The 24,884-nt window shown below is 37.6% G+C and overlaps 1 protein-coding gene across 1 annotated transcript in view; it reads right to left on the bottom strand.

The window, feature by feature from the left end:
• The window catches only part of LOC139967374 (casein kinase I-like), a 31,007-nt gene that overhangs the window by 4,241 nt on the left and 1,882 nt on the right, over nucleotides 1-24,884 (bottom strand). Inside the window, exons 2-6 of the mRNA XM_071971084.1 lie at nucleotides 20,261-20,367; nucleotides 18,549-18,675; nucleotides 13,519-13,617; nucleotides 10,720-10,859; nucleotides 450-603 (exon numbers count right to left, since the gene is read on the bottom strand). Coding sequence (XP_071827185.1) covers nucleotides 450-603; nucleotides 10,720-10,859; nucleotides 13,519-13,617; nucleotides 18,549-18,675; nucleotides 20,261-20,367 — 627 coding nt within the window. The remainder of the gene's footprint in view (nucleotides 1-449; nucleotides 604-10,719; nucleotides 10,860-13,518; nucleotides 13,618-18,548; nucleotides 18,676-20,260; nucleotides 20,368-24,884) is intronic.

Below are 24,884 nucleotides of genomic sequence, written 5' to 3'. Positions count from 1 at the left end.
TTCCGGATAAAAAGGTACCTTTTGGGATCAGCTACAATTTTTCTTTACCCTTGTGATCTTTCTGTCACATATTTTTTAAAGTAACAACTAAAGGACATGTACAGGATTTATTGGATTTTTAATTATTGTCTTGATTTCAAGACCAGCAGTTCCCCCCCCCCCAGTTCTCTAGACTCATGTAAGTTTATGATAAATTATTCATCATGTTCAGGCATTCACAGTTTTTGAGAACTTTACAAATCACTCTTTTCAATTATGATAGGCATAGCAAAAGTCTCAGTTATGAGCTTCAAACTCAGACAAGTTTTTACAAAATGTTTCTCTTCCTTAAAGAAAAGCTATTAGTTCTTGCTAGCAGCAGATTTTCTTCAAAGGCAAAAGAAAATGAACCTAGTCACTCTTGTTACCCACTTGAACTACGTAGATCAGACCTGACTCGTTTTCCTTACCTTACACAGGACCTCAACTGGCGTAGACATCTTCCTCTCGCTGATCTTTTCGTATTTGGCCTTTTTCGTTGGGGCTTTCAGACCCTGCCATGGGAGACTGGTACGGTTGAAATACATCAGCACGTATCCCAGCGATTCCAGGTCATCTCTCCGACTAGAGATAAAGATTGAAAGAGACGGCGCAGTTTTAGTATTAAAGTGAAATGCAACAAGCCAAATTCTTTTTCAATGACTGAATATAAGTTAACATGATTCTTGTGAAATCAGAATTGTAGACTGTACATACCTTATCTGCCATGGTAGATTTTGTAGAAATTGTACTTTATGTATATATGTGTGAATATAATTTCAAATATTAATTTACATATATATACTCTGCCATACTTTCCCATTTATAAATGATAAATGAAAGCAAAACTTTAGAAACATAGATATTGTCAAAATTATTGTAATAGGTACAAGACAATTGGATACCACATGCACCAAATGAGGGGGGGGGAAGGGGTGTTAGTACCTGACCTGACCAGAGTTAGTTCTGTGACCCTTTCTTGACCAAATAGAAGTATTTAGTGTAACAATGTATCTCCCCTCTCTGCTCCCCTCTTCCCCTCTCTGCTCCCCTCTTCCCCTCCCTGCTCTCTTCCTCCCCTCCCACACTGGGTCCCTGAGGTCCAAATAGGATCTCGAGGATTATTGATGTCGTATCTTGAGTAATTAAGGGAACCAAACAAACATATTTTTTGTTCATTCCAAGACTTGATCCTGCTTTAGTTTATATAATGGGAGAATATTGTCCTTACGTTACTCTAAGTAGTGGGTCAGTGCTGACTCTTTTAACAGAAGGGTTAATACTGGAAGTCAACACAGATGACCCTGAAATAGGATGATCATGGAACGACTACATAGAAACCATAGATAAGATACCTCCTCCATATTCTCTACGAGTACCGTAAGTTCAGACTGTTGAGCTAGCCAGCTAAACTAACCAGATAAACAATCAATCATCTGTGCAAGACTGTGATTGGACTATATGAAAATCTAACAAAGTACACAAAAGTGAACAACAAACAGGTTATTTTAACTATTCCTTATACGCAGTAATAACTTATAAGTAACTACTGTATGTGGGCAAGGAGGGAGGGGGGAGGGAGCTGGGGATGGGACAAGAGAAAGTTGACATGTAGGGTAATTTGGGTGATTTGTTACCCATAGTTTTTGACAGAGGGGGGGGGGGTGGGGGGTTACTAGTACATTATCAGCAAGACATATCTCATTTATAAGCCTGTCATTGAAAAGTAAGATGGTTTGGAAGGTCAAATAACGGTCAATCCTGTTCAAAACTTTAACAATGGAATTTACTGCCTTCCTCAAACTTTTATTGATTCACTTTGTCATTTGATTGTCTTACACTGAAAGATCTCCACAACATTTGAGGAAAGAACTTCAAGGGTCTCAACCTCCAGGTCAAGTACTTATGAGATTTTTGGCACTTGTAGTATGCTCAAGGTTGCTAGCCAAACTGATGGCTGTTTGAAACAAACTGTTATTATATTCAAAAATTACCAGAAAATCTCAATATACATATGCACAGGGAATTGGGGTGGGGTTGGGGGGGTGGGAGGCATAACATTGATTACTGGTTGTTATTCCATCTCCCATATCTTCTACATAAAGGAGAGTGTAACAAGGGAGCTGCTACTCCCTGGTGAACCATTGCAAAACTACCATACCTTACATGTTACACAGTCACTGCAGGGTCTCATTCATTTGATCTCATTGTTACCTTTTCAGGCAACCACAGCTTATTAATCAAACAAAGAAGGGTGTGTGTGTGTCTCTTCCAATGACTGTCCCTGTTCCATGGACTGACTTTAACTGTTTGTTCAACTCCTTAACACTGAAACTGAGCCAGTCACAAGGCGGGGGCAGCATGATTCTCCGCTTGAGTTCAACGAAAGCTGCTGCACACCCTTGAGGGGCAGTGTTACACTTCACTGATTACTTGTACCTACTACCAGCCCATTATAATACTTTACTTCAACAGTAAGAACTGCAAGGTTCGACACAAGCCAAGGCTCTTCTTACTAAACTATAGAGTAAATTTAAGCTCATCTAGATTTGAGCCGATTGACTGCTTTTACCTGTAGTAGTAGTAGTAGTAGTAATGGACCACGGTTTACTATACTCGCAGTATTATAAAGTAAGCAAATCCCTATTAAACAAAGCAAAACAAATCAAGCAAAAGTGCAACTTAGTAGAGTCGAGAGAGGTAAGCCAAGGAGAGTAGTCAATGATGTAGGAGGACAACTAAACCACATAGCAAACATAATATCCTTAACTGCAATCTGAATAACATTCAAAACTACAAAATATCCATTTTCTATTTCACTTTCAATATTTGTGCTGGAAAAAAAGAAAGAAAGAAGGGAAGCACAACTAGCTAAAAGTAAGGCTTGCAAGTTACCCACTTCTCCCCACACCCCCGCCTCCCCAATATTTTTGTCTCTATAGCCATCAGAAGCGAAAGGCTGCTTGTAATTTTATGTGTAATATGAGAAGTTCATGTCTAGAATTAAGTTGAAAACAATGGAACCAGATAACCGAGATTGAAATGACTATGAGCTCACAAAATTAATGGAGTCCCTGTAACTGCTTAGACTGACAAATCATGTTTTTTTCTATTTTTGTTATTGTAAATGGGAATTTCTCCAATGATGCAAGTGAGTTACGTACACTGTACTGTAAGTGTTATCATGTTCAGCATCAAGACATGTTTGAAATTTTTATAAAATTAATGCAAATAGCTGCTTTGATGCACTTAAATACTGTACTTGTGCTATATTACATCTACAAACAACTACTTAAGTACAAGCAAATAGTCCAAAACTGTACTGCTAATAGCAAACATTACAGGGCAACAGTTTTTAGTAAGCTCTCACTAAAAAATTAATTTTCCACCATTCAATAATCAAATAAAAGCATTCATATTTGTCGACAAAGTATGCTCTACTTAAACAGTCGCCAGTAGAAGAGACAGAAACACACAGCAAGTAATTTTTCGGAATCTGAAAGTTTAATTTATTTCATTTGAGCAGCAATTACACAATAGACTTTGGCCACTGAGCACCAGAGCAATACGTTGTGTCTACAGTACTTGTACTGCTAACATACTATATAACTGTACTGCTAATATTAGCAAACACAGCAGGCCAACAGTTATTTACCAGCTCTCACCAAAAATTAATTTTCTACCATTTCAATAATTAAATAAAAAGCATTCAAATTTGTTGACAAAATATGTGCTACTTAGGCAATTACCAGTAGAAAAGACGGAAAAACACAAAGCAAAGTAGTCTCGGAATCTGGCTGGCCTAAATTCAAGGTCATTTCATTTGAGTAGATTATGTGCCTGATTTCGGACGTCGAGTGACAGAGGAATACTATCTCTCTCATTACAGATCTTGTATTTGGGTGCGTGGTGCTGAGATTGAAATGGTACTTGAGTTTGCTGTTATCATATGTTATGTTGTGTACACTATTCCATAGATGCATGTATCTACATGCTGGCATTCAGTTTATAGCAAAGTAAAGTACTGTAGGTTATTGCTATATGGACCTTCCACAGAGAATTCAAGATTAAAACTGCAATGTTCACAATACACAGTATGTCCACAATTGGAGATCTATGTCAAATTCTAGCAATTTTATATCATATCCCTTTAAGCCGTGTGAATTGCTTTCTCTGAAAATGGCCTCCCAAAGGAACGGTGGGATGAAACTTCAGCATATTTACATATGATTGGACTGCATCACTTCCACCTGATGAGTCACAAATTTTTCCTTAATCTATGCCACCGTATCTGGAAGTTTACACACATAATTTGTGAAGAATTCCCATCAAACTTTATAAGTTACTAAATAAGTTGTGAGGGTCTGTGTCTGTCCAAAAGGCAAAAAACAATCAACAGTGTCGAGTTCCATCTTACAATTAAAAATTATTTGTAAAAAGATAGCAGATTACAAAAGATTTTACAAGTGACCTTAACATGTACTATCATAATCAATTAAAAATTCTTGTGTTGAAATCAGAACGGAAAAATATATATAGAAAAAACAAGCTATTGAAATATTAAAATTGTCATCTGGTTTTCATTATTGTCAGTTAAATTTAATAAGCTGAAAATGAATGACATGGGAGAATGCTCCACTTGAGGTTTTCTATGTAATTTTCCATATTTCTATGGAAATATACCCAGAGCTTTTCAACTGAGTTAATTCTTTGAAAAACTTATTCGAGCATGACATTATATTGTACAATAGTGGTAGACCGGTTGTCTACAGTTAGAAGTCATAGACCGTTAACCGCATGTTTTGTCTAACTGCCAGAGTTGCCTGATATGACAGCCTCACACAGGACAGTTAGTTTATATATATATAGTTCAATCAGTCACTTTTACCAAACCTTCACTTCATTAATGAAGGTTTAATAATGAGCTAGAGTATTAATTCACAAATTGAATGCAAAAGTCAACATTTTGGCTCCAACACACTCTCCATAAATACTACTACTGATCAAATGTTAACCCTAAAAGGGAACAAATGTGGAAAATTTTCACTAGTTGAAATGAAATTTGCATAGTCAAGGTAATGACCTAAATTAGGATGCACCCCAAAAGTCATTGCTGGATCGTTTGAATTATCAGCAAATTCGTGCGGGGTAATGAAATGACTAATGTTTAGTTTCATATACATCAGTATCTTGGGGAAATATGACAAAACATGAAATAACCCTAAATGTACTAAAATGTTAGAAGAGTACTAAAATTGCCCACATGAGTTACTGCATCTGTTGGGCACAGGTTCTTCTGAAGAATGGCTGCACGCCACTTTCTGCACCCTCCCCCCCCATAACCTCCCCCTCCTCCCACTCCACTTTATGAATGTTGCTGCACCACTACAACTGGTCTACACAGAGTGTAATAAACATCTAGTCTGCAACATTTATAATGCGACTACAGTATTAAAGAAAGTGAAGGTACGTCTTTGCTTTGATGCGTTGGCGTGTGCCGAAATGTTTTTTGTAAAGAAGCTTTTTTTTGTAACACCACCCTTGAGAATAGAAATTCATTCTCCTTCCTAGCAGTGATTATTCCACTTCTGTACATTGCCAAACATCACTGATAACACACCATGATGTATGTACGACTCCAACTGGCCTGCCTGTACAGTACCTCACAGAAAAACAGTGAACTAGTGGTAAACACTGCACATTTAATATTTCTGGTACCTTCACTGTATGTCTACCGCTAATTTGACAATTTGATTTAGGACCCCCTTTTTTTTTGTCAGTGGGTGGTGTTTGTTTTGGTTTGACAAACATCTAGGCAGATTATTCAGCAAATAAATAAAGTACTTTATTTATGGAGTAACAAAACAATCCCATAGATGTCTTTTATTTTTGCTTTGTATATAAATAGATTCAGTGTACAACACCTCTGACCCAAAAGGTTAAATCAATTCCACGAGGGAAAATGGCCTCTGAATTCAGCAGCTGGGAAATTAGAGGCTTGAAAAAAGTAGCAGATTGCATGTTAGACTTCAAGACAATTGGAATCAAAAAATAAAAATTCCAAAACAATACACAAGATAATTAGCCAAGTACAGTATTTCCAAACAATCAGGTGTAAAATATCAACTGTACGAGGGTATCTTCATTGCATCATATGAAACCTAAAAATTTGAGCATTGAAGACACGTGGCAGAATTGTTGGAAACTGATGACAAACCGCAAACGGCTGTTTACGCAGAATGATGTTACTGATATCTATGATCCAGAGGTGAAACGAAGAAGGGTTAGTCATGACTTGTTATTCCTGCCAGTGAGACATATCAACCGGAGGCCTCTTTATACCGCACAACGCAGATTATGATTATGTGATTCTACCTTTTATACTCTCATCTTTTAATGCTTGAGTCATTGTTGGTTTGGGCCAGTAAATGAAAACAGCTTCCCTGACACATTTCACCTCTATTTATCTCAATGATCGTCCCAGCTAGGCGTAATTAAAGACACAACGTAACAAATCTTGTTGAAATGAAAATTGTTATTTACGGTGTGTTTGGACACACGTCAGTAAAAACAACTTACAGACGTAACCCTTTTTCCATTGATAATCTGTACGACAGAGAAGGCAAGAAATAGTAAGTGCGGCACTAGAAGTCTACATGGTACTAGAACCTCCTTACACTAAACTGAACTGTATGATGAAGAATAATTTAAGTTAAGTGATCACAACACTATAGAATTCATAACAAAACAACAATACCATACATCTAGGGTTTGGTTTGATAACAGATGCTGGTTACAAAACAGATTCCCCACATCACTCTCTGGGGTTTTGTATTGCACTCACTCCATTATTTATTTACCTATTTACTTTGATTACCGAGAAATCCGGTTCAAACTACAGACAAACTTGTGTGACCATGACAGTCTAACACGGCAGCGGAGAGCACGAAAGTAAAGTACTACCACGAATAATCCCTGCTGCTAGGAATAATCCTTAGTAATACTACAAAGAACTGTGACATATCAGCAGGGAAGCCTAGTACTGTGTAGACATACACATATATATTACTACTGTAGTGCTACACTACGCAGTACTCTATGTATCACCAGATGGTTTCATGCATGGACAGCAGCCGTGCAATCGTTCTGTGAATTCCAACAGTCTGTAAGAGTGTACAAGCCATAAATCAAGTATTCTGGGAAGTGTGCAGCTCATTGGTTAAACGAGGAAGCAATTGAACAGATTCCATGAAATCAGACAGAGAGGTCACTGGGCACTGTTGTAATTATTACATATACAGTATATATATATATGTATGTATATGTATATATTGTGGTTAATCAGGCATGTACTGTCCTTTGTGCAGTTTGCACATGTATGTTCTTATGCATGTTGTACTGACTGGTTGGAATGGTGTTTCGACTTTGAAGTCAAGACTCCACTTTACAAATTTTATATTCATACTAGAATGAATATATGAAATGAAATGAAAGATTATTTTGTAAGATTACTGAAGATACGAAGGGGACAACGTATATCCATATATATATATATCCTGTAACTTCCATCCTGCTACAATGATTATTACGGTTGTCAAATAAAATGCAAAATGTTAGAGGTAAATCCAACATTGGCATGACTTCATGCTTTCTTTTCATCTGACCACTGACTCTGCCCCCCCAATCCCACATCCAATCCCCACCCCACAACCAAGCCCCACCCCAGACCTTCAGGGTACTGTAAATCAACACACAAACACAAGATATCCTTCAAAGGCAATGTTATATTACCACCTTCATTCCCATACACAGCAGCTGTAATCAAACAGCTGGTACAGTTCTGTGCACACAGTTTTAATCTACGGCTATGTAAACTCAAATTATGCACTGTCTAATTTCATAAACTTCCTGGATAATTCTGCCCCAGCAGAATCAAGGAAGTTCCTTCAGCAAAATCCAGTAGGAAGAATCGAAAGAAATCGAGGAAAACTATTGAAAGGGTTGCCTTTTGATGGCGTCCAACTGAACATCCTGTGTGACATAACATCTGTTCATTTCCTATGGTGAGAACATCAACCCTTTCGTGCACAGATTTGCGAGCGGTGGTGTATTGCGCCACGGAGAGCAACAGCCTTCGAGTAGCTCCGATATGAATATTCATTCATACAATTCTTGCAAGTGACTATCCACTAGTTAAAAGGTTCAGTCAGAAATGGGAACCACTCCAAAAGTCTAGAGATCAAAGTTAATCTTTTCACACCACTTGGCACTTATTTATGATCACGAAGAGCAAACAGGTGCTTTAAAACTTCCCTTTGAAAAGTGTAGCATAAACTTGAGCTTGGTTGGGCCCCATAATCTCCACTTCCTTCGACAAAAAAAGCAAATTCTACAACATCCTCTGAAAAGTGTGGCATACCCCACAATTTCAACTCACAGATATTTGAGAGGCAAGTATGTACAGTATACATTCGAATAAAAATAATCGTTAACTAAAGTGTGAATTATTCTAACTGCATGAGGTTTTGTTTGATTCAGTCATTAGTGGAAAATAAAATATTTAGAGGCATGTGCATACAAAGAAAGCTGAGCGGGGGGCAGAAAAAGAGAACGTGGCACAGTAGATAAAAGTTTGCACAATGCAATGTCATAGTTTTGGGCATTCACAGACTATTTCTTTTTTCAATCAATGATATACATAATGATTATTTGTAGTACTGTATCTGTAAAGTCTGCACTAAATCAAAGCTGATTAGAGCCTTTTTAGAGGCTAACAAATATTTAAAATATTATAATATTTGCTACTAAATTTGGTATCATGTGTGTCCATCTTTCTTTTTTTAAATCTTCTCTGCTGTCTTTTTCAGTAGCTTAGGGAGGTTTCCATAGCAGACACGAGTCTAGCTATGTATTTTACTGTATCTCTGGCCATAGAAAAAATTAGTTGGCAGGAATTTTAAGCACATACCTACAGGCAAATCTAAATGCAGATTTCACTCAAGACTACTTGGTGAGCGACCACGTACACTTGATGACCCTGAGGGATGAGGGATGCTCAGCTATGTACTGTACATACAGTGTGGTTATTGTGCGTGTCAATTGGGTTTACGCAGCACATAGAGCCAATACAGATCAGCATGCCCTCAACTCTACTATGTACAGTAGTAGTACTACTACGTGAGAGACCTACAGGCATTAATTTGAAATGACTCACATGTATACAAAGATACCAATTCACAAATTCAGGGTTTTTTTTCCTTTTCTTTTCTTGTCACAGTTTAAGCAGGAATGAAAAGGTCTATAAAGGTATTCAAAGCAGATGGATATAGGAATTACTATTGAGGAGATGTTAGCATCTTCTTTTTGTTTGTTAAATCAAAAAAAGGGTTCTCAAGACCTTCCCCACATGATCCTCTGATTCATCATATACTGTGCAATTTACAGATCATGAGGTTTAGTGTAACTATCATAGCAAAACGGTTTAGTTCCAACCTGCTTATGAATCCCAGTGAATGATGATATTCCAAGGGAAAGTTACGCATTTTCTACAAGATAGCATTCACTGTTAAACACAATGTGTTTACATAGAAGGCCAAGTGAATAATGGAAGAGTATATCTTTGTTTACAGGTCTATTATCTGCTGTGTTGTGTCTAGTGTACCTATTGAGACATACTATTTCAGAGATATCTGATGAAGAATTTTATGTTCACTGATTGATTTTCATGATATGCACACAAAAAAACAACATTGATTGTATGAACATAGTGTGACAAACCTAATATGCCAATAATGAAAAACCATGGAACATTTGGTTCTTGTCTTGTGTTTAAAAGCCATTTCTTGCAATTTGATAAATATTAATGACATTATGATAGAAATATCATGAAAATGTGCCTATTTTGTACCAACATCACCCTGCCATCATGAATCAAATTTTACAATAAACTCTGCCTATTCATTAATATTCATGAGATGGGAACCAAAAACAATATACTCATCACAGGGCATCTGCCTACTAAGTATGACATTAATTCAACTTGTGGTTGTTGAGATCTCATGAATGTTCACAAGCTGTTTCTAACAATTTCCCCTATAGCCCCACCCATCATGAATATTAACGAGGTAAAAATTGTTGTTGCAAGGAACATGTTTTAAATAGTTGCATCACCATACCAAGTATATAAACTAAATCAGACATACAGTTGCAGAGATATTGATATTTGAAGAATTTTATGGTAAGCCCTTGACCACTCATTAATATTCATGAGATGGGAACCAAAAACAACAGGGCACATCTAGTCAACTCCCTTCAAACAACGGGTAGCTTTCTTGTTTACATGTGACAAGTACAAGTGAGGGTTAGTGTAACACTGTAGATAGGTTGAAGCCTAAACCGACTTGTAAGAATCTGTTTATCTTTCTTCAACTGTAAAATGAATCTTATACATACATCTGGCAGTTTATCTCACAAAATTTGGTTGTTGTGGGTATATTTTAAAACGATGATACTTACCATTCTTCCTTCTAAAAATAGCATATCCCATTCATCACACCTAACAGAATGATAACTCTTTACACTGTCTCCCCCCCCCCACCCTCCCCCCTCAATCTCAAAACAATACATCATAACCTGAACAGTGGGGTTTAGCACCCACCCATCCCACTGGTTTCCCCTAAATCTGCCCAGAATCTTGCTTACCTTTGTTCAATTCCAAGATGAGCGTTAATACTGGCGTATCTGGCAGTTCCAGTGAGGTTTTTGTCTTCTCTGTAAGGTATGTGCTGTTTGGACCTTGTGTCTTTGTATTTCTTGGCCAAGCCAAAGTCAATCAAAAATAGCTGTAATAAAAAGCAGAACACACAATCGTGAGCTACGGCGAGAGCGCAGATAAACCCAATCTTAAACGCTATTGAAAATCTAAGGTTCAAAGAGCATACTGTACATGTCGCCCGCCGCATACGACCAACAGCGATTAAATTATCTCACATGACAGATCTCCTTTCAATTTCACTTCTGTAAGTTTCCTATATAAAGGAAACTAGTCTGTTTAATAACAATCACAACATTTGCTCAAATTACAAGGATGTTATACAGTGTATAAATTTAAGAAATTTGAAGTGGTTGTCCCCAGGACAACCAGCTCACCAATTTTTGGTTGTCCTGCTGAAATTTTGGTCGTCCTGTAAAGCTATAGTAATTTATCTTCAGAAAAAAACTTGTTTGGGACTCCTAAGAAACCATGAATGTTGAGCGATTTCATGTAATCTAGATCAAATTCTGTGTATATTTTCTAATAATGCTGAATGTAGCAAAGATTGTGAACATTAGTTAGGTACATGATGTTTTGCTGCAGGGCGTAACGATACAATAACCACGTGGTAAGCTGTAGGTGCGTCATAGTACTGGTCTAGTGTTTCAGTTTCAGTAATGTTACTAGCGAAAAAAAGTTTGCGTCCCAGCAAGCCCTCGAAAAAGTTTGCGTCCTGTAAAAGAAAGCTTGCGTCCCGATCGAGCACCAATTACGTTTATTGTATGACCTACTGTACTAATACTAGTGTAGTATCACTGCCTATACTTTGTGAATTATACACAATATTATAGGGCAGATGGTTCAGTGTCTTAGCTTCGGTGTTTGACAGGGGCGGCCCGGCCGACTCCTTCCGCCCACCCTGCCGTTTAAAAAAAATACCCCCAGCCCCCTCCTTCATCCGCCCTTGTACTTCCCTACTCGCCAACTCAGTAGTAGCTCCATGCTCTGACCTTGCAGCGCTTCCAACAGCCAAACTCTTCAAAATCACTGTACCTAGAGTGTGCATATCTCTCGCTAAATTCCACACTGTACTACTGCATTTACATAGGACTGTTCGAACTTCATTTTCAACTACAGTTGCGCAAATCTTTAAAATCTGATCCAACATTTATCCTGGGTTTTTTGCAAACAATCATCTGTGCGAAAATTACAGTAGGCCTATGTGAATAGATTTTTACGCAATAAAAACATCAAACTTCAATGTTCTAAAATACAGAAGTAAGTTTACACACGAATGTTGCTCCAAAATAAACTTTACTGAAGCACGTGGTCAATTGAGCCGCGAAAAAGTTTGCAACAGAAACTACTGTGGTATAAATGCACATTTCACATTAGCAACTCTTATTGCAGAGAAAAGATATTCTGTGAGATAAAATATCCTTTCCGGATCAGATATGTAAGCATCCCACAAAAGTCATAACATTTTCTGATCAAAACAATGATTAAAATATTAGTGATAGTCTCAGAAACAATTCAAGTGCATCTTCGTACCAGCAGTGATTGTTGTCAACATGTACGTTACAAATATGAGACAAGGCCTAACGTTATGATATTTGAGTGCACATATATTATAGCCTTTACTACAAACTTTGTTATCTCTACACAAGGGAAAGTTAACGTTGCAAGTAATTGTTGTTAAACAACTTACTTCTTGTTCATTGAGCACTGAAAATGCAAGAATGTTTGCAAACAATCGGTAGGGACTATTAGCCAATCAATCACGGGAATCTTGGTAAAGCGTCATTGTCTATTTTTAGCATGAAAATATCTGTAATGAAGTTTTGGTAACCCTGTACCTTGCAGTTGATTGTTATGATATATTTATTTTCAAACAAATTTTATGATCTGTAGGAGTAGGGAGAACTTTTGGTTCTTGTCAGAAGAAGTTGTGGTTTTTTGAAAAGAAATAATGAAAGATGTTCGTTCAAAAATGTGTTTTGTTATGTTTTCCGTTGACCTTGTTGTGAGTGTGTACTTGGTGTTCGTTTATCAAAACAAAAAAAATGGTGGATGGGCGGGGTCTTTGTCCGTGGGGGTAAACCTGAACTCTGATTGGCCTTTGTTGACAAACGGACGGAACAGAAAATACCATAAATGATAAAGCTTGGTTTGAGTGGTCCATGTCAATGTCAGGGCTTGGCCTTACTACGTATATTATTTATTAGATGAAGGCGGAGTTTGGAATGAGTTTCTTCCTATTTGAAATGTCATTTTAAGTTTTTGGTTTCACGCTCGTTTCCGTGTCTTTTTCCGTTTGTTTCACGGAACATTAACCAGCCTTTTTGAAAGTTTTTGGTTGTCCGCCGGGCAACCAGTACTTCACGATTTGACAAGTTTTGGTTGTCCGGCAGGTAATTTGGTCGTCTCGGACGACCGGACGACCGCTAAATTTACACACTGTTATAACAGGCCCCTCGGTTTCTACGGAAAATAACGCTTCCAGTAGCATGTTGATACTGTGACATCAAAACCTGCGGAACCGAAGAAAAACGTTTCCCCATGAATTGTTATACTTAGCAGTACAGTAGCTTAGAAAATGTTTCAATGACAGTTGACAGTGTCATTCATGTTAAGAATCCAGCTGTTCCAGAATGCTTTGAAAATAGCAATTCTTTTTAATAATGACATGTAAACCTAAGTACTGTAGATGTTCATCTAAAGGCAAATACACTATATATCTCAGTTACCTGATTGCAATGCCTTCCAATACCCATTAGGAAGTTGTCTGGTTTGATATCTCTGTGGATGAAGTTCTTCTTGTGGACATATTCTATTCGGCCGATCATCTGTTGGACAAAAGATGTAAACCAGGAGCATTTCATTTTACCGAAGGTGAAGATGACAACATCATTATCGACAATCACTTCTTTACCTACTGCACAACAGGAAGTAAAAGTGTAAAAGTATATTTCTGGCAGCCATTAGGCCCACACAAAAGGTGCGAAACAATTCTTGACCCAACACACATACACATCTTAAAATCCTATCCCAGTCACTGTACAATGATATAGAGCATCCATCAAAATCTGCACAATTCCAACACTAAACACAAGACATTACTGTACATTATATGCATACTGTACAGTACCTTTTTACACCCAGGATTTTAAAAATTGGGAGTGAGTAAGGATATACGATTTAGTAACATAACAAAATAAACATTCGGGAATTCAGGCCCTCTGGCTACTTGTAAATCTCATTGGTCAGAGACTAGCAACACATTCACCCACGACGAAAGCATATGTATAATGCGAGACGCTGCTTACTTGGAAAACCGTACATAGTGCAAGTACTGGTCTTCAGAGCACACTAAACAACCTACCAAAAGTACCGTTACTAAAATAATATATACTGTACAGCTTGATAAGTATTAACATCAACATGTACCAGTAGCCTACCAAGATTATTAATCATCCAACTGCCAGCAAAATATCTGTTTTCAATTTTCTGACAATTTATTGTCAAAGTAACTTTGGTTTTAGCATAATACATACATCTGCAGATCAGCTTATGTACCTAGGCTATAACTATCCTAATACAACATTACCTAGATGTCATGACATGACAATAGACAAATCAACAAGGCTATAATGTGTCTAATGGAAATGTAAAGGTTCACAAAATCTTTAAATCTTTTAAATCTGACTTGAATATGTTGAAAGAACACACCAACCCTCTCATCACAAGCAGAAATTCACTCAAGTAGCTTGCAATCTTTCTGTGAAATCACTGTTAGTTTAGCTACAGTATTGTATTTGTGAATAGATCTTAAAACAAGCAGAAGGCATTTAAAGGAGAATACAAACTAACAATTGTTTTTGGTAGCTGGCAGAGCAAGTCTTTCATTTGATCATGTCACTTTAAATAATAAGGTCCCTCTAACCTCTCTTCTAAAGGAAATGAGTCTGTATATATTTCAGATTCTGTGTTCACAATCGGCAACTCTACACTGCAAATTCATTGCCGGTCAGTCAGACAAAAATGACTAAGGCAGGTACAGTAAATGAGAATAAACCCGAGAAGATATACGAGGGGATTTGTGGCAGAGAGTCCCTAATGTCATGGATCCTTCCTTCTTCAGCCTGTTTGGGGTGATTTACTAATGATAACACCATTCTATTCCGGCCTTCAGTAACTTGCTTCAAAGCACTCATACTGACAGTATGAAGAGTTGGAAACGTTTACGATTATTACGATTATTTATCCATGACAGAGACATATAGATATTCATACGTACTGTCAGTGCGAGCGCTTTGACAAGAGAGTACAGCATGGGAAAATTTGTCCCTTATTATTAAACTGTACGTTGGCACTGGATTCCATGAAAATGAACACAAATTAACGCATGGTTGTTCCCGACCTTCTGGCATTGCACTTTAATTTAGTCAACATGGTAATACGGCCTGGTAATTTTGGATCGAAACCGTAGACAACACAGACAGGGACGATGACTAATGGAAGTCACCTTGGATACCCTAACAAATAATAACGCTCATAACATCCAACCGAAGCACGTTTTATTACACGTGCACGTTTGACCTACTGTACGGTGATAACAATTAACAGATCATTAACAGAATCATTAATCTGGCAAACAACCCCTACTCTCTCCACAACTCAAAGTTTACAATAGAACACGGTTCCAGGGAGCAATACTGTACTATGTACAGTAAAGGCAACAGTAACAACACTTGGCAAAAGTTGACTTGGTCTTTCAAAACTTTCCCACGAGAACTACCTGTGTGACAACCATCAGACTCATTAAAGTACTCAATACTGCAGTATATAAATTACTTTCATATTCTTTCATCTCTATAGATGTGGCACAGTTTTCAAGGAGGTGGTGATGTTGTTTTTTTGTTTTGTTTTTGCATTTGTTGTTGTTGTTTCTGTTTTTTTTATTATTCGAACAATGTATGGCCCTCCTATGTCATCTCACCTACAGTAGCAACTGCCTACAGCAGTTGGAGACTTTGAGTTCAACAGGTCTACTTAAATATATAGATACATTGCACTAAGTTGACTACACAAGGTCATGGTTAAGTATGTAAACTAACTGTTTTTTGTTAAAAGTTAAAAACAGATATACAGAACACACAGGTCAGGATTTACTTTTCAAGTTTATGACCCTGCTATAAACAATACTAAATTAAACTACCTCAAAACCCAGGCATTGTACTGTGCATGTACAGTACTGATTCCTTATATCATTAAACATCGATAAGGTCCGATGATGTACAAAAACATTGTACACAAACGTATCAATTACTGTCAAATTGTCCACGGTTTGGAGTAGGCTTACTATTTTGTGGATGTACGGGCCCAACTTGTTTGGTAGGCACTGCGTCAAAAAGAAACAGTATCCTAGCTTTTGACATCTATAGATTAGACCCTATTTAATATATACAACATATTATACATACAAATATGTAATACTTTTACAGTATATCATAATTCATTGCACAAACGGGGAACATTGCACCATTTCTATTTATTTGTCAAAGCCTATTGTCGTGCTCATGGGTATTATAAGCACAGTTTTGCCATCCTCCAAGGTAACTTTTTTTCCCCCATTCACTAGCAATGTTTGGATTATTAGAATATTATCAAATTGAGAACTTAAACTTGTAAAAAATAGTAACTTCTATTCCACAACAGAATCATTCTTTTCATTATATATTCGTCACCATCAATTATATCCAAGAAAGAATCTATAAGCAAAGTACTTGACAGACAGACAGACAAGAAATGAAAAACAATTCAGTTGGATTCTACAGACATGACTGTACTATATATATATAGCACACAGATCTTCCCTACAGGTGATTCAACATGAGACATCAATGCGACACAACACACAAATTGACAACTGTATTGATTGTACGGCTTTCTCAGCACACACAGAATTTGACAACAAATGCTGAAATTAATAGGCTCTCTGCTAGAATATTTACACACACACATAAATGCAGTCAATATTTTGTGTGACTACTACAGAGGGTGTGCCCTTAGTGCATGACATTGGATGGCAAAAAAAATCCACTTTTCGAGCTCATATAGTTGTGCCCCACCGAAGTTGCTTGAAATTTCAATATTATCATTTTCTTTCTGGTATTACGATAATATTTTCCTTTTTTTTTTTTTTTAAAGAATTGCAGGTCTAACAGTACATTATCTTAAGTCCCAAAATGCTCTTACATAGCACTCTAAGTGCGAAAGACACTGCCAACACACATTCCACACAGGATTTAACAACAACAGATCCACCCAGCAAACACCAGACCAAACCCAGAAATCTAATCCAACTAATATTCACAATGAAATATCACAAGGAAGAACCTATTAAGCAGAAATAAAAGGTACCACACTAAAACACAAACAGTCGATGACTCATCATTAGCACCCACACACACACACACCCATTTTAAAAGTGAACAAACAAACAAGTTTTAGATAAGTCATTCATGACTCAATGATATCAACAAGTACACAGTAGAGCCAATTACACTAACTTAAATAAGGTAGACAGACAGGAATACCATAACATACAGTAGGTAAGAAAGAAGTGTGTGTGGGTTTGGGGGTTTCTTTTTTAAAATTATTATTATGATCATTATTATTGTTTTTTGTGGGAGACAGCACCTGACTTCACTCAATGACTACGCAAAGCATTATTTAGAAGGAAGTTACATGTGCAACTCATGCATTGTTTTAATAACTTCCTTCTGCATGGTGACCTAAAAGAATCAACATACAGTATATATAGTAAATGTATGTACTGTACACAAACTTGATTGGTTCTTTCAAACTATTTTTGGCCAGCCTTTGAAGAACATTCTGCTAGGATCAAAACAACGGGGTAATCCAGCCTTTTTGAACTTTTACCGTCACAGGCTCTCTACAGAAAATAAGACGACATTTGACAGTATATTTGCTCCCCTTTTCATTTCCATTTTCACAACACGATCTTTCACTCTTGAAAGACTTTGACCAGTTACTATATATAAAGGTTTCAAGGCGCATTGTACCAGTATACTATACTTCATACTGTATGCTGACCGTTATTTGGAATAGGCTCTGACAAACTGTGGTGTGGTTGGTGTGTTACAAAATAGATCAACAGAACAGGAAGAGAGACAGTGGTTTCCCTTTAGTGAGGAACTGACATGGTAGCGTGTTGTAAATAAATTATGTTTTGGAAGTCTTACTTGTACGGCTCAAGTCTATCGTTTAGAGTAATGTACTTACTCAACAACGCCAGCTAAACTTATGCTTCAGATATCACTCTAGACTCATACCAGGCACACTTGTATTAGTCGTATGTACAAACATGGACTATGCACTCTACTGTTCGTGCAATCGTAGACTTAAACACAAGTTATGGCTCTGTGTCTAGAAAACAAAGGTCAGGAAATATACCTATTGGTTCAAACCAAGATTTATTCATGACTTTATCAAATACTGTGGATTATAATAGAGCAAGTGTTCTAGCAAGTGGATGACTTTTGGTGTCTTTATGAATACGGTATTTTATTATGCGCTACATATGTAACGGATTCGCAACCCTGGGTGAACCATGTTTTAATCATGACCAGGGCTTATCACTCTAACATTCAGCACTGAAGCTTTCAAGATTATTATCACAACTTAATTGTTTCCATAAAAAAAATAAAACATTAATATAGAAAGTCACAGATGGATTATTTGGGTACTTTACCTGATCAGCTAACATGAGCACCGTTTTAGCAGAGAACCGCCGATTGCAAAAGTTGAATAAATCTTCTAGGCTCGGCCCTAGAAGGTCCATGACTAGCACACTGTAGTCATTTTCATTACCATACCACCTGGAATGGAAACAAAATATCAAACTGAGTGTTGACAAAAAACCAAAAACCAAAAAAAGCTGGGATAAGATCTAAAACCTACACCTGAAGCCCTTTTTACCTTCATTCTTTATGTAGTGCCTATAGCTTTTAAACTTTTTTTTTTTTTACAGGGTGCCTCAGTAACAATTGACAATTTTAGGGCTTATCTTGACCACTCTATTATGTATTTTATGAGACCAAAAAGGAAGGGCACACTGTATCTATCTGTACATTACGTAGCTTCATAACATCAAATTACATTTCCGGACAGATCTATCAATTTACCAGCATACCAAAATCTTAGAAGAAAAAATCTTCTCAGGTTCAAAAGCATGACATCATCAAAAGAGGTTCCAGTACTACTGTACACAATGTGTAGGAACAATGTCTTAACAATTACTCATCGCAGTGACAGCCTTCAACAATTTTTTTTTTAAATACTTCAGAACCACACATGTATAAAAAACTCTCATAAAACTTTTACAAACTTAGCCAAACATAAATGTAGATGAGATAAACTAAATCATAACCATACCTGGCTATGGCACCTGATTTGATTTGACTACATTGACTGACAAACAGTTTGTGTAAACATAAACAACCAACATATAATAGCCTACTTTTAGTGTTCAGATGCAGACTTCAGTTCCTTGCAACCTGACTGTACTTTTAGTGTGCAGATGTACTGTATATTGAGTTTGTACGTAGCCTAACATATGTGACTGTGCACACACCATGATGTTAGGTCCCCCCATACAACCAAAATACAAAGTCACAGACTTCATTTCCATGCAACCTTACTGTAATGTACTTTCAGCGTGCAGATGTTTTTAATGCATATTGAAGTTTACACAGGTCTGTGTACTACTACAGTGTCTAACATACTGTATGATTGTGCACACGCCATAATGGTACAGTAGGCCACTTTGTCGCATTTTCATCATAAAACCACTTGAAATATTTTATGAATAATCATACTGGATAGAAGCAACTATAGTTCTGTGTTAGGCTTCACCATTTCAAAATATAAAGGATGATATTATGATCTAGGTACAGAATGAAACTCTGTGCCTGTAATATACTGTGTTTGGGAAGACACTTATGCTCAGTTCTGCCTTACACCTCGTTACCGTTTAGACTCTACTTTTGATGGGCCATAATACCAGCATGTTTCATTGCATAAGAAGCTTACCAAATGCTCACGCTCCTTTGGACCGTGTGATTGAAGTTAGTTTTTCCTGTTTTTTTACAAAACTGTTAATTCATGATCAAACAGGGATATGAGAATAATGATTAAGGTTGTTTGCAGCATATTTCATCGCATAAGAAGCTTACCAAATTCTCACGCTCCATTTGACTGTGTAATTGTCAAAGTTAGGTTTTCCTGTTTTACCACAGATGTATGTAATGGGCAGTGACTAGGGTTGTGACTAGGAAATTAAGGATTGCATTGTCCTCATCGATATCTGGGTGAGGGAGGGTCTCATTAATGTGGCTTATGTTTGTACACTGGTCTTTTCTTCATAATTCATCTCAACTGTCCCATCATACAGTATATACTTACTTTATGTGTGGTATGCCTGTGCCTCCTTGTAATATTCTGTATAGTTTGCTCTCATAGAGTAATTGAGGATGTTTTGCCTTTAATGATTCTAATTTGACTGCTACCTCCTGCAAAACAAAAGAAAGAAAAACATTTAACAAAGTCAACAGAAATTTAAAAAGAGGATAGAAAAGTGTACATTCGCACAAGCAATTTAAATACATCTTCCATCATGTATTACATCAATGGAATAAAATCTCAGGGGTGAACATAGCCTTCGGGGTGACAATTTGAGTGATATCTTTTGAGTGTTATTAATCAATCAGGCCTAGGCCTGATTGAGAAATACTCCTACACTCTTTGCATCATCTAGTTAAGAGAAACAAACAGGCTTACAAATGAGCAGGGCTTATAATATTATAATTAGGCCTAAATTCACAAATATTTACAGTTTGTTGGCACACAACATCTGTCAACTGAATGGCTCTACAGGTCACAGGATTTCCCATTTTATGTGAAAGTTTCGTCAGTTCGTTGCCCATTGATCATGGGAATACGTGGGAAAAGTAATGGTGATATCTTAATTACTTCCTTGGGAGCTTCCAATTTATTTTGGGGAAAACCGGTAAGTTACATAACACTAAAGAGCTGTAAATGGGCACTATTAATCTATTACCACAATAAAGCTAACCTTCCATACTGAAGACCTTAGCTATTTCCTACACTGCTTGCTGCTGTGTCTAAGACGAATGGAATGTATATCAGTTATGCAGCCACAGTGAAGGGGGTTTGTTCTGAAACTGTAAATAGATGAGTTAACGCTGATTCGATTCGCCTGTGTTTTTATTTGCTGTTTTAATAGAGTGTACAAAGGAATACACTTCATCTGGTGACGAGGATGGGATCTAAGGCATTCTACTCATTACTTTGAAAAAAATTTGCTGAAAACTGTCACAGATCTATTTAAATGGGGTGACAAAGTTTGACCCTCTCGGTGATCTGTCACATGTGGGGCAAGCATGGAAATGATGGCTGCATAGTTTCAAACTGTTCGCCGTAGGCAAGAGTGTAGGCTCTACCCCACAGAAAAAGGCGTAATTGTTACACTGTGCAGGACTGGAAGTTCAGGCCATCTATGTTTCCTTCAACGAAGGGGTGAAAATGAACAGTGAAAGTGTAAAATAGTCGTCTGATAATGCAGGGCAAGCTAGCCTGGATGAATATGTGAAAGCAGGGAGTATTCTCAATAAGCACTTTCAAGCAAAGGTGAACATACCCATTGAACGGTATCATTCTAGGAAAATGAAACAGGATGAAAACAAATCAGCTAAACAGTTCATCACAAGGTTGAGACAACAAGGTAGATATTTCGTTCATTTGATAACACTGAAGAGCAACGTCATGACCGAGTGATAGAAAAATGTAGGTCACGTACGATTCATACAAATGCTGTTAGAAACGGGACATGATCTAACACTTCATCAACTACAAACAATTGCAAAGACAATAGAAATGTCAGAACAGCAGGCTAGACAAAAGGAATGACTTGAGAGTGAGCCAAAGATGCAATCTGTAAACAAAGAAAGTACAGGAGGCTTCCGAAAAAGGAAAATGATGCCAACCCAAGACGTAATTCTACATCAGCAGTGAAATGTTTTCGATGCTGCAACAGTGGTGGTCATTTATGCGAGGGACAAGAACTCCAGCTAGGGGGTTAGAAATGAACCAAGTGTGGGAACATTGGGCACTATGCAAACTACTGCAAAATATGAAGGATTTAATTAGACTTAAAAGAGCACGTCCGAAATGTTCGGTCTGATTCAGGAGATGAATACACTTTTAATGTTCACAGTATTAGGGGCCGTGTGGAACAAGTGGAGTTATTCCTAGCAGGAAATCCAGTCGACATGACCATCGATAGTGGGGCCATTGCTAGCATAAACATCATTGATGAAGCCTTGTGGCAACAATTGAAACTTCTGAGAAAACATCCAAAGTACTGTAAGCCATATGACTCATCAGAACCATTACCACTACTGGGAAAATTCAGACAGATGTAACACTGATGGGCCATGCAAAGACGCTTGAGGCAAAATTCTGTGTACTTGATGGCGAAGGGCAGGCACTTCTCGGCAATGTCACTACAAGGAAGTTCAGAGTTCTATCCAGCGGTGTAAACATTGTCAATGTGGACATTTATCAAGAGAACAGTGGCTGTTTTCAGTCTGCAAAACTGTTTTTAGACTGATAAACTAATAACTATAAATTAAAATTGCAATTTGATGAAACTGTACAGAGAGTGGCTCAGCGTATGTACAGAATACAACTTACTTGAAGGAAAGGGATATAAGCAACAAGCTAGATGAGCTTGAGTCGCAAGGTAAAAGTGAAAGGTAGAAAAACCTATTACATGGGACAGCCCTATGATTGCAGTGCCAAATCCAAATGTGGATATAAGGTTGTATGTTGACATGCGACAGGCACACAAAAGTATTGTTAGAGAATTTCACCCGATACCGTGGATGAAATTTTGTACAACATGAATGGGTGCGTGGGTGTGCAAGGTCTTTAGTTACGTACTAACCTAGATCTTAAATATGGGTACCATCAAATTGAGCTTGACAAGACCTCCCAGGGTATAACAACATTCATAAGACACAAGGGTATGTACCGGAAGGTATATATTAGACTTATGTTTCACAAGTCTTGAAAGACTGTGAAATGGTTCAAAACATCTCAGATGATATTGTCGTATTTGGTAGAAACAAAGACGATCACCATGGTAGGCTCAGGAAGGGGCTTGAGAAATTGAAAACAAATAATTTAACCGTGAAGAAAGAAAAAATTAATTTGGAATGGATCACATTCATGGGTCATGTGTTGTCCAAACAAGGTATTGAGCCAATGGAAGCAAGAGTTAAGGCATTTAGAGATGCCAGGTAGCCAAGTGGTGCTGCAGCTATAGGTAAAAAGCTTCCTTGGCCTTTTTTTCCTCAGCCAGGTTTTCAGCCAGGTACATACCAAACTAAGCTTCAGTGCCAGAGACTTTGAGTAGGCTGACAAAGAAAAATACGATTAAGGTCCCGAGCAGCAAGAAACTAATGCAAACTTGCAAAACTGTCCCCCAAATGCACAGGCAGTGGGGGCATTATCACCTTGATGCAACAAACACAAAACTGGTGACTGTATGTAGTCGGATAGGCGGATATCCTAAAACAAGAATCTGATGGACAGACTAGTGCCATTTATAAGCTGTGCCAGTAGGATGTTGACTGAAGTTGAAGGTTGCTTTTCTATGACTGAAAAAGAGGCGCTCGCCGCTTACAGTGGTGTGAACATTAAACGGCCAAGATTTTGAGTTGCTCGCGAATCACAAGCCACTGGAGATGCTATATGGGCAAAAGTCACGCTCAAATACAAGAACTAAAGAGATGGCCGATGGGAGTGAAGGCTCACAAAGCCAGACACATTCAAAGTAAAGCACCTACCAGGACAGAAAACTATTGCCGATGTATCATCAAGATTGGTAAGCAAAGGTGAAACCACTAAACTTACACCAGGGAAACTTAGGGGTAACATCCTTGCCATCAGGTCTGTGGCAAGATCTTACCATTGACAGGATTGACACGATATACTGTAATGTATTTGTGGTAGTCAATTACTGTATTATAGTCGTTATTATGAGATAGAAAATACCTGGATATAAGCAGGGAGAAAATCATTGAGGCACTTGAAAACATGTTCTCACGTCATGGGCTACCAATATCTCTCACGTCTAGGGCTGTGACGAACAAAACTCAGTTTAAACGTTTAGAATTATCTTCTAATCGGTTTAACGTTAAAGTACCGAAATGATCGACACTTGATATATACTTAAATAGAGCAATAATGATTTAATCTTATTTATACAACCTGAAAGTCACGCCATTTACAAACTCAAGAAAATTACATGTACTTTATCCCAGTTTGAGGATAACATATATGCTCTGGAATCCGACACGAAAGTGCTTTACATGGCTAGAGCCTCGTGCAAGTTGGTACCTTCGAACACCTTGCCAGCCACTATTGAATTTATTGTAACAATAAGCATACTGTAAAGCAATGTTTTTAGGATCTCCAACTGGTCATATACGCTCGGCCCAAGTCTCTGAGAATCCCAGCCTACTCGTGAAGGGCAGCACCTGAACTCCCTAGCCAAGAAAATAACAATCGGTTAATCTTCCATCCGTTTTCTCACACCAATGAATCTGTAATCTTTTTTCACCCAGCTATACTGTATACCTACCTCTCTTTGAAATAATAACTATTGGCTTAATAGCATGCATTGGGGTAGAGCAATTGATTGTATTTTCTCGGGAGGGGGTATTACAATAACATCTACGTCTCAGGAAGGTTCTCCATCTGGCGCAAAAAGTTTTTGTTAACAAACGAATGCTTTGCTGGGGGTATGACCATGTATTACGGTGAGAAGTAATTATATAGCTTAAAATGAGGGACAAAATTACCGCATGATATGAAGCAGAGAAAATACTTTTCTTCTGTGCATTTTCTTCTACAAACAGGGTAAAATTGGATTGTTGACCCTATATTTCATGTAGCTCGATTGTAACGGAAGTCGAGGTCAAAAGGTCACCTTTAAACGGGA

The sequence above is a fragment of the Apostichopus japonicus genome, chromosome 5, assembly GCF_037975245.1.
Source record: "Apostichopus japonicus isolate 1M-3 chromosome 5, ASM3797524v1, whole genome shotgun sequence".
NCBI lineage: Eukaryota > Metazoa > Echinodermata > Holothuroidea > Aspidochirotida > Stichopodidae > Apostichopus > Apostichopus japonicus.
This window is presented reverse-complemented; position numbering and strand designations above follow the sequence as displayed.